This window comes from Meleagris gallopavo, chromosome 19, assembly GCF_905368555.1.
Source record: "Meleagris gallopavo chromosome 19, MGAL_WU_HG_1.1, whole genome shotgun sequence".
In the NCBI taxonomy this organism is placed as follows: Eukaryota; Metazoa; Chordata; class Aves; order Galliformes; family Phasianidae; genus Meleagris; species Meleagris gallopavo.
Genome location: NC_139422.1, coordinates 5,096,078 through 5,106,556, shown reverse-complemented (window position 1 = coordinate 5,106,556; position 10,479 = coordinate 5,096,078). Strand labels below are relative to the sequence as shown.

The 10,479-nt window shown below is 44.0% G+C and overlaps 1 protein-coding gene across 1 annotated transcript; it reads left to right on the top strand.

The window, feature by feature from the left end:
• The first annotated feature begins 4,715 nt into the window (after positions 1–4,715).
• On the top strand, positions 4,716–10,237 carry ZDHHC12 (zDHHC palmitoyltransferase 12). The gene is made up of 5 exons (XM_085239586.1): positions 4,716–4,873; positions 5,128–5,264; positions 6,203–6,289; positions 7,484–7,650; positions 8,249–10,237. The coding sequence occupies exons 1-5, from the start codon at positions 4,789–4,791 to the stop codon at positions 8,556–8,558; spliced, it is 786 nt and encodes a 261-aa protein (XP_085095712.1). The 5' UTR covers positions 4,716–4,788; the 3' UTR covers positions 8,559–10,237.
• The last annotated feature ends 242 nt before the right edge of the window (positions 10,238–10,479 follow it).

The following is a 10,479-nucleotide window of genomic DNA, read 5'->3' as shown; positions in this document are numbered from 1 at the left end:
TGATTTTTCTCTCTTTTATTCCTGTTCCCTAAGAATTTCTGTCCCTATAAGCTTTGAGACAGAGATGTTTATTTCATGATGTTTTCTGTGTAATGCTTGCTAATCATTCTCCTAGATGCAAAACTAAGAGCAGCTGCATATACTGCTGACCAGCCTCCACGCATTGCAGGAGTCAGGCTTTGCTCACATTATTCTCTATTTAGTGCTGTCCTTTTGAAGTGGTCTCATGTGACAGTGCCAACCCACTAGATTTTCTTCCATTCTAATGTCCATGCAGTGAAAACTTGCACCACTAAAATCTTGAATCAAGTGACAAAAAACTCTAATGATTCTGACAATGTTGGCAAGGTGGGATTGGAGGAGATGGAGAAACATTGTGGATACACTAAGTGTCAGAAACCTGTATCCTCAGAATGCAGCTGCTCTGCAGGAGAGACAGCTGGAGCACATCTCAGCCTTGCACTGTAGTCAGCCAATCAGGCTTTACTCATTGACAAAACTACTTCAAGGTTAATGAACAAGTGATGGCTTGGTTCCATCAGCCTCAAGCCTGAAGGACCCCAAGAATTCAAAGCAGTCCCTCTGTAAGTTGAGCTGTTACTGAAGTCGCACCTGCTGCAGCTGCACTGTGGTATCACAAACTAACAAACCTTTGTTTCACATAGCAAAGATAACTTCTGTTCTCACTGCTCACATATCTTCGTGTACCTGAGTCTGAACCAGAAAAAGATTTCTGTTTCCTAGGAATGTGGAGATTAATGGAGTCAGGCCAACCTGCCAGAAAAGTTTAGCTCTGTGAATCTGCCACTTAACCGTAAGGGGTGGGGGAAAACCATCACTGGTCTATTACAGCTAGCTACATAGAATCATAGAATCCTCAGAGTTGGAAGGGGCCCTTAAAGGCCATCTAGCCCAACTCCCCTGTAATGCACAGGGACATTGCAGCTACATCAGATCAGGTTGCCCAGGGCTTGATCCAGCTACACCTGGAAAGTCTCCAAAGATGGAGCATCAACCACAACACAACACTAGGTAACCTGTTACAGTGCCTCACCACCCTCACTGTAAAAGATTTTTTTCTTTATATCCAACCTAAATCTACCCTCCCAGAGCTTGAAATGGCCAGTTTAGAAAAGAACTGTCCCATGTCAAACCCCATACTGCAGAGGAAGGAGGCTTTGGTTTCACACACAAGATAATAGAAACCAATCCTGTCTAGAAAACTGTAACAGTGTTTCCAATGTAAGGTGAAAATACAGCTGGAAAGAAGCTCACAGTCTGATCAAATATGGCAGAGGGACTCCTTATGTCTTGCAGTTGTTGTCTCACTCACACTCTCATTCATGTTTTTATGTTTACATTTCCCTTAATATTCAAAAGCTGGGCAGGCAGAACATGAACCAACTCAGTAAATCTCTGCAGAGACTATTCCAACAAAGGAACCCTCTACCTCCAGTGCAAGTGGTTTCCTTTCTGGCTGGAAAATGCCTCATGGTTCAGTGGCCCAGCACAATGATGCAGCAGTCCTCAGCATGCAGGGTGTCAGGTGTCTGCCGTTTTCCCTGGAATAGACATGACAGCAAGTTGGTGGGCAGCTTTCCACAAGTGCTTCCATTTGACAAGATCCGTGGGAGGAACTGCTTACACAGATTGGCATCTGTGTGTATGATGCTTAACACGTAGCAGCACCAGACTTTCTCACTGAGACCACGCTGAGAAAGTTTAGCACTTGTACTTGTGGCAATTATTAACAATGCAAATAATTAATCTGACCCTTCTGCATCATAGCTGTTATCGCCCTGCACCTCTCTGCTAGCTCAGATATTATCTGTTCAGCACTGAATCCTACCCAGCCTCCTGTTTGAGTTGCTTTGGTCTCTGCAAAAGATGAGGGGAAGAAAAGCCTTAGAGCTGTGAGCTTATTCTATTCATCACTTGAAGAAGATGATGAATTATCAGGGCAGCAGAGGAAGGGGCACTGCATTCAGGCACTACTCCACAAGAAAAAAATATCCTGAGGTTGTTTAGGAAGAAGACTGCCACAGCTCAGGTGTAGGGGGTGGCATGCACTGGAAAAAAAAGACAATAAAAATTAGGGGAAACAGCTGATCTCCACGATAATCATCTGTACAAAGCAAAGAGGGTAATGGTTATCAGGGATGGATGAAAAGACAGCACTTAAGAACAGGAATTAGGGAGATTTCCTGCTTCACTGAAACATTTCTGCTCTAACAGACTATTTTGGCTTCAGATAATTGTCACTGATTCTTTCTGTAATTCCTTTTTGTTTAAAAAAACAGTTTTTAAGCTAACCAAGTAGCTATTTCCACATTCTGCATACAGAAAATAATCTCAGTAATAATGAGCAAGCTTCTGCTTTTACTCCGTCCCTTGACCTGCCTATGTTGAGAGGCCTGGTTCAAATGTTTGTACATGGTGAAACCAAGCAGGAAAAAAAAAATAATAATAATAATGCACAATTGTTCCTTCCTTACAATTCTGAATGAATTAACTTTTCTGTTGTATCCATTGGGATACTCTCTGTGTATTAAACCTAGTGCTTAACAATGTCTTTTTCCTTTGGTCTATGAGTGTGGATTACATAGGTACATTATTGGTCCATTTGCTGTCATATATTTCATTAAAAATGAAAGGAACTGCCATGTGTTGATTGTGCAGTTCAGTGGCTTTTGCTTTCATCACTTTGAGGGATACAATACTGTTTGTCAATAGAAAAGAGGCACGGAGAAAGAGAGTATTGTTATGAAATAATGTCAGAGGGGAAAAAAAGAAATCAGAACAACATTTAACTGTATAAATTGCCTCTGAACTCTGTAACGGATCTGTGGCTGTAGCATTCTGCAGCCTTAGCACTGCGAATGGGCAGAAGCTGAATACTTAAAGAAAGACACTTTTTAGTTTAAAACAGTCAACCTGCTTTAAGGCCAGCAAGACTTCCTTCTTAAGACACTGATCTCACAAGAGTTCAACTCCCAGTTAATCCAGTGATCACTGTAAAACCTCTGAAGGGCCAGACTCTCAGTGGCTGAAGGAAGAGGAGTTATGTGAAACGGAACTACACACAGGGAGCTGAAAATGTACCACACCGCAGAGAACAGAGATATCTTATGCTTCCAGCAGCACAACATTCCTCGCTGGAATGCCATAAGAATCGAGATCCTCTGCCCAGAAACTTGCTCATGGAGGGTTTCTAACCAAGCCTAACTTCAACCATACAGCCCTTTGGGTTGAAACCCTGGAGGCAGAGATAAGCTCTCATTCAAGACAGATTTCAAAGCTATGAAGAACAAAAAAAGCATAACATGCACCAAATTATTCTAATCACAAGAAGAGAAAGAATACATCCCTTAGGACAGATTATTCTGGAATATCAGAATGTTTTTGCTTTGAAGTGAGTAACGCTGTTACTACTCAAATTGCTTTCATTAAGCTTTAAAGTTCACACCGCTCCACAAAGAAAGGAAAAACACTTCCCACCTTTTTTTTTCCTGGTTACAGGCAGAGACTGATGTTACTGTTCTGAGCTCCCTACTGTTCTGAAAGGTTTTTTTTTAACAGAAAGATTTCAAGGATATTTAAAGCACACAGACAGTAGCAGGGCCACCTCCAAATTCTGTTTTGACAAGTGCTGATCTCATCTAGGAGGTTTCTGAGAGAGGATTTCTGTAGGTTTCTGAACTACCTAGAATAATTAAAAAGAAACGAAAAAGAATATGAATGACCATTGTAAAGGCAAATTCAGGCCATTCTCACAGAATCATAGAAGTTGGAAGATACCTTTAACACCATCTTGCCCAACCATCAACCCATCACCACCATGGCCACTAAACCATGTTCCTATTTTTATTAACATTCCAATGCAGCTGTCTTAAATAAGTAATTTGTATCACCTGTGCAACCAGGTGCTTTCCTGGAATCAGCAAGTGGCCTCTGACACTTAAAACAGACAGAAATAATCAAAGTTAATGGTCAAGCAGCACCAAGGTATGAGGTGTATGAGCTGCTTTCCAGGGGCAGGAGGATATAATTGCAAAGAGTGGGATTCCTCTTTAGAGTTTACTGGGAAGGAAAATAACAACAGCAGCAAATAAACAACAACAAAAAACACTCATTTCAGAATTTCTACAGGTTTTTGGTGAGCTTCATCTCCTCAGAACAGACGCAGAGGGTACCTCTAAACAAGCTGAGGACCACAGAGACCAAAGCATCGAACGCAGGGTGCAATTTGGGGCTGCAGGTGGCTGTGCTTGGATGAGAACTGTTCTGTATTTCCTTCCAGAGCTGCCAGAAGAGCCCAGGACCTCTCAGACACAAACGTGTGTTTCAGATGCGTGAGCTGAGATTGGATCCCTGGCAGCCCCCACCAAAGCTCTGCCGTGCTATGAGCTCTGCTAATAGAGCTCTGCTAATAGACTTGCCTACATGCATTCTGCTATACGCATTTCTGAAACCACCTGATAAAATAAATCTCCCAGACCAGAGCAGCGTCTCACACCGAGCCTTCCAACGCACACCTGGACGGACCCCAAGCACCGCCGTGTCCGTTTAGCAGCCTCGTCCTCGGCTCTAACAACCCCGTTTCACCGCAGGGCCGCAGTACCAGGGGAAATAGGGCTGAGGGGCCGCGTAGGGCAGCACGGCGCGAAGGGACACGGGCTGCGCCTGAGCGCTAAGGGAAGGAACGGAGGGATCAGCGCTGAGGGGAGGGCCGAGGCGGGCCGGCCGCACCCCGCCTTGCAGCGCCGCTTCTTCCGGGCCTGCGGCGCCATGGGAGCCGGCGGGCTGTGGGTGAGGACCGCCCACACCGCCCTCAGCGGGGGCTTAACGCTGGGGCTCTTCCTGCACCGCACAGGTGAGGCGGAGCCCTCGCAGCGCCCGGCTGGGAATAGGAGGTGGGGTGCCGGGTGGGTCGGCGCTCTGCGGGGCGGCGGTGCTGCATCACGGCCTGCCCGGCCCCGGGGCTGCGGGGTGGCACTGGGGTTCGGGCGGCTTTGGGGGCTCGGAAGGCGTTGCGCGGCAGGAGGAGGGATGCGCTCGTGTAGTGAGAAAAACCCCGAGGGCTGTGCCAAGAACCGCCGCGTTCTCTTTTATGGGATTATCTTTCAGATCTGCAGAAGGAAGCGGAGCGAGGAGCCGTGCTGCAGCCCGCGCTCTTCGTAGCGCTGCTCGGCTGCTCCGTCCTGCTGTACTTCAGGGTGTCCCTCATGGACCCAGGCTTCGTTAGGGCTGAAGAGGAAGCAGAGGTACATCGCTGTGTGAATGGAAGATGCGCTGGGGCTGCGCGGTCCGTGGGCTTTTTGCTGCATCAGAACTACTTGAAATGGTTTCTCTTGCGCTTGGCACAAGGAAAACGTGTGCGGCCCGTTGGGTGATGAGGGCTGCGAGGCTTTGGCTCATGTTCTGTGACAGGAAGGGTTTGCAGCCTCTACGTGCTTCTGTTACCCCACATCTCCCTTAGCCAGTTGCCCTGTGCCATCCTCTTTCTTTAGAGGCAGCTTTGCCCTATGGAATATTTACATCTCATATTTTATGCGAGTCGATGCTCACTGGTGTGAGTATAGAGGACCTGGACTAAAGGCCAAGCTTAGAAGAAAGTACTCTCTGCAGCTGTGTTTACTGCAGTGTGTATGGATTTGTTGCAGTGGGACAGGTGGAGGTGCTGAATAACCAAGACGTGTTCTGCTCCAGGCTCACTGCTGGTTGCATGGGGCAAAAGATCACACAAGGCATGGCCAGTTTTAATCTTCCATAGTTAACGTTGACATTGGCTGTGTGATGAGTAAATAAGCGCTCCTTATACTGAAAAGACACTGTGATTATGTTTGGAAGTGAAGTCTAACCTTATTTGTTTATGTCCTGAATTGTGCTTGGGATCTGTGGGGTATGTTGTCCACAATTGTTATTATACAAGTGTTCTTTTGATGATTACAGTAGCCTTTGTCTCTGCACGTACCCTAAGTATCTGCAGTGGAATTTCATGCCACAGTATTTGTGTAGCAGCTTCTGTACTTCGCTGGGAATTATTTTGTTTAACTTTCCTAATGACAGAGATAACCAGCACTATGTAACTGTCAAGTAAAAGGATCCAGATTGCTCAGTCTTGCCAAGCAGGCTGATAGCTGCCATTCTTCAAACAGCAGCACATAATACATCTTTCATCACTCCATTTATTTATTTATAGGCAGACAAAAGTGAAGAGCAATGCATGGTGATACCCCAGGTTTCAAGCAGTGTTAAGATGCGGCGTTGTGGCTACTGCATGGTGAAGGTAGGCATCAATAGTGTGCTAGCAGAGAATGCTCAGCCCTTGCTGCTTAGTGGTTTGGAGGCATGGCAGAGCTGACCAATTAATTCTGGGTCATCCTGCTGCTGAAAAACCCACTGAGGAAGCAAATACAACTTGCTAACAGACCTCAGCTTCATCCTCAATGGAAGAGTGATCCAACTGGACTGTGTAGCTACAGATGTAATGATAAACAGTGGCATGTCTGCTAATTTTCCAAGGTTGAAACAAGTCCCTGCTGAGTCATACAAACATGGATCTTCTTTTGACATAATTCACCATGGGAAAATTTTGTTCAACATTCTTACTGCCACATCAACCAGACCTTACAGCATTGCCAAAAAGGTTATTTTGAAGGTATCTTGATAGGGAATCAAAGTCTATTAGGCGTGACATGCAGAACTGCTGGTAGCTGTGAGCTTGTTTAGGGGTCTAAAAACAACAAAACATTAGAGTGAATTGTAAAAGATTGCATGAAGGAAAGATTAGAGCAATTAAATGAGCTCTTGAAACAGTTTTGCCTGAAGCCTAGAAATGCCTATTTGTACAGTGGTCCTTATCAGAGTAATAAAATCCAGCATTATCCCAGCTCCCATAAATTCCTGAAGAATATCTAGCGAGAGAAATCAGCTTACTGCAAGAGGATATTGTAGCAAAACACGTATACGTTTCAAGGAGCAAATCTTAGGAGGCACAGTCATACTACTTTCCTCAGCTATATAGTGTATCCTATCTGTTCTTGGTGCTTGATCTGTGCAAGTCTCTTATATTTCCACTGAAAAGGAGAATCTGTCCCTCTGCAATCCCCTGAAGACATCCCACCCCTGCACACTTCCTTCAGCAGCAGAGGTCCTAGTTCTTCCCCTCAACACATTGCTCACGCTTTCCTGAATAGACTGATTTACTTAATATCCCTCCTTTGCATGCTCGAATTCCTATACACATGTAGATAACAAAATATATAGATAGTGTGGAAGAGTCATTTAATTTGGATCTCACTCACTGGGATCTGTGCTAAGGGAATCTCAATCCCCTTCATTGGTCTCAGCCATGCTGATATTGTTCTGTTATCTCAGAATGGAGTGCTTTTGGGAAGTGGATGTTTTTGCATAATGCTTTTACCAAGCAGAAAGTTTAACAAGACTGGGTTATTGCTACTGTTTTGTTTTTGCTTTGCAGCAACCAATGCGAGCCAAGCACTGCCAGCTGTGCCAACACTGCGTTCGGCGCTTTGACCATCACTGCCCCTGGATTGAGAATTGTGTAGGAGAGAAGAATCACCCCCTCTTCGTAGTCTACCTTAGTGTACAGCTTGTAGTTCTGCTGTGGGGAGGACACATTGCTTGGTAAGGCCTGGAAGCAGCACTTTGACCACTGAACCTCGGAGTCTTGGTGCTCCTGGAGATCCCCCTTAAGGGGCTCGTGCAGAACGTAGCACTGACTGGATCAGCTTTGTGTCTTCACCCTGATTTGCATCCTGAAGATCAGCTTTTCTGAGCCTTCTGATCTGCTGAGGAACAACACAGCTGATCAGTAGCCGAGCAGGATCTAATATTTTAGGTTTCACCGCTCATCTTTGTTTAGAGGTTAAACAAATAGAATTAACAGAAATAGAGGAGCAAACTAATTTTGCCTCAGTTATTGTAATACAATATTTATGAGATTTTTGGAAAATCCATCTGAGTTTCAGCCATGGAGCTGTTCAGGAGAGGAGTCAGCTGAAGAGGACTGCATCCTTTCAGCTGTCAGGTGAACCCAGTGTCTTTTAAACTTCTTAGAACCTAAGGCACTGCTGTTGCAATCTGTCAAGAACTTAAAATATATAAAATTACCTGCAGTACATGATGATCAGAATCTCACCAGTTATAAGCCAATTAAAATGTGATGCTTGGTTTATATAACTAGTTTTCCATGTTTAACCTTCACTTTATTTCTTTTTAAAAGGTCAGGCCTTTACTTTAAACAGTCCTGGGAGTGGCTGCGGCACAACATTTTCCTCCTCATATCCTTCCTCCTGATAGTCATATTCACCATTGTTGTCTTGCTGCTGCTTATTTCACACCTCTATCTGATCTCATGCAACACCACCACCTGGGAGTTCATGTCGTACCACCGCATCTCCTACCTGCGGCACTCTGAGCTGGAGAATCCCTTTGACCAAGGAGTAATCCGCAACCTCTGGAGGTTCTTCTGTTCGTGCCACCTCACTGCATGGGAGAAAATCTATTTTCACAGGAACAATGAACCTGTCTAGTCACAGTGGTACTAGTGAGTAAAATGCCAAAAGACAGCTGCAGGTTGTTGGATAAAGCTTTGCATACCTTGCTTAGAACTTTAATACATCGTGGACTATGCAACATGTTCCACAACCTGTCCATCCGTAAAAGCAAATCATCTTTCAAGAAGGATAATCAGGGCTATTTTTTATATATGAATAACACTGCTAAAGGGGAGACACTGGTTCTGAGGGGGTCAGAAGTTCTGATGTCTTGACCAAGGAGAGTTATCTCTTTAAATCCTTCTTTGTGTTAACTTGCATCCATGCCTGAAGAGATGCAAGAACTGCATTAACAGCCTTGTAAACTTCTGCTCCCCAAAGTTTCCTCTCCATTTGCTGCTGAGGAACAGCAGCTGTTACCAACAAACCAGCCAGAAGCAATACAATCCCTGTGGCCTTTCTTCAGCATAGCTCTTACTGTGAGATCCACAGTGCCTTTCGTCAGTAATGTTGGATACATAAGAGAAATATTTGAATAAATATTTGTACAGTCAAAAGCAAATTTCATTTTGATACAGGCCTAAACTGCACGCTTTGAGGTTTCATAGCATTAACATCCATGAGAAACAGCTGTAAGGCACCAAATTCAGCCGAGATCATTAGCCTGTACCTTATGATGCTCTGATCAGCATCCTAACAGGTTTTTTTTTCCTTTAAGTTGATGGTGGTCAAAAATTCATAGGGTGTTTTGAATGAATTCAACAGAGAATGATGTCAGCCACTTTGGAGAGAAAAGCAATGCTTGTCTACAGAGTTACTTCTGCAGATAACCTCATGCCCTATGCCTTTACTGTATCTAATGGGGAAAGAGCCAGTAACAGAGGTGAGCACTTCTTGCCTAGCTCAAATAACACTAGTGGTAATGCTACTACCTCAGTATGTCAGTATAATTTTAATGAAATAATACAAAGTGGCACTGGAGTGGAATCTTGCAAAGGAAAGTTCTAGGTCCTATTTGTTTCCAATAGCATTCCAGGATGGCAACAGCTTTACTTGTTTTTCACTGTAATAGAAGGTCATAGTTCAAGTTTCCATAAGGGACCGGAAGTTAGGATCAACAATTAGAAGTAGAAAAACCTGTGATGTGAATTTTAGTGCTGACCCTTTCCTACTTTAAAAACAAAAAAAGCAAACCACATCCAACAACTTAGTTATTGTGCCTTAATTGCTTTGATTCAGAAATTAACAGCAGCTCAGGAATACATCTGGCAAGTTGGCAGAATGCACTCAGGGCTAATGAGCACTCAGGAAAGAACAGTGTAGAGTCATAGAGTCACTAATACAGCATGATAGTCCAAAAGCAGATTGAAAATGCAGACTATTTTAACCAAATCCAGAGTCTGTAACCTGCATCCAGGCTAGTGTGTTCAGAAAAGGAACTCCTGTCAGAGGGACATGTTAATGTTAAGAATTGTTTTCATAATAATGATGCACAGTCCAGAAAGGACCCTGCAGTTGTGTCAACGTGGTGCCTGTTGCAGGATGGCTCATTTCCTCCTTAGCAATTACTTTTTCTTCAGCTATCATTCAGAAATATGCCAGCAGGTAACGAAGTTCGAAACATAGCGTTGTGCTCTTTGGTAATTCTCTTGTATGTGCACTGGAATGGTAGTTAATGGTATTTTTACTATAAAAGTATTAAACAATTATATACACCTTGTTTGTTTCTTTTTGCCTCTCTTTCTGAAACTCAACTTCTAGGTTTCACCTGAACTAACAACCCACTGTGCTTAACACTGAAGTCCTCACCTTAAAAAAAAAGGAAAATCACAAAACAACTGGAGGGCCCTAAGCAAGCCAACCATTACATTCAACTGGTAGAGGAAGATGTGTATCCTCCTTTAATTGAGCAGAGCAGAAGGTTGAAAGTATGTTTATATGCTAGAAGTTTAAGCAG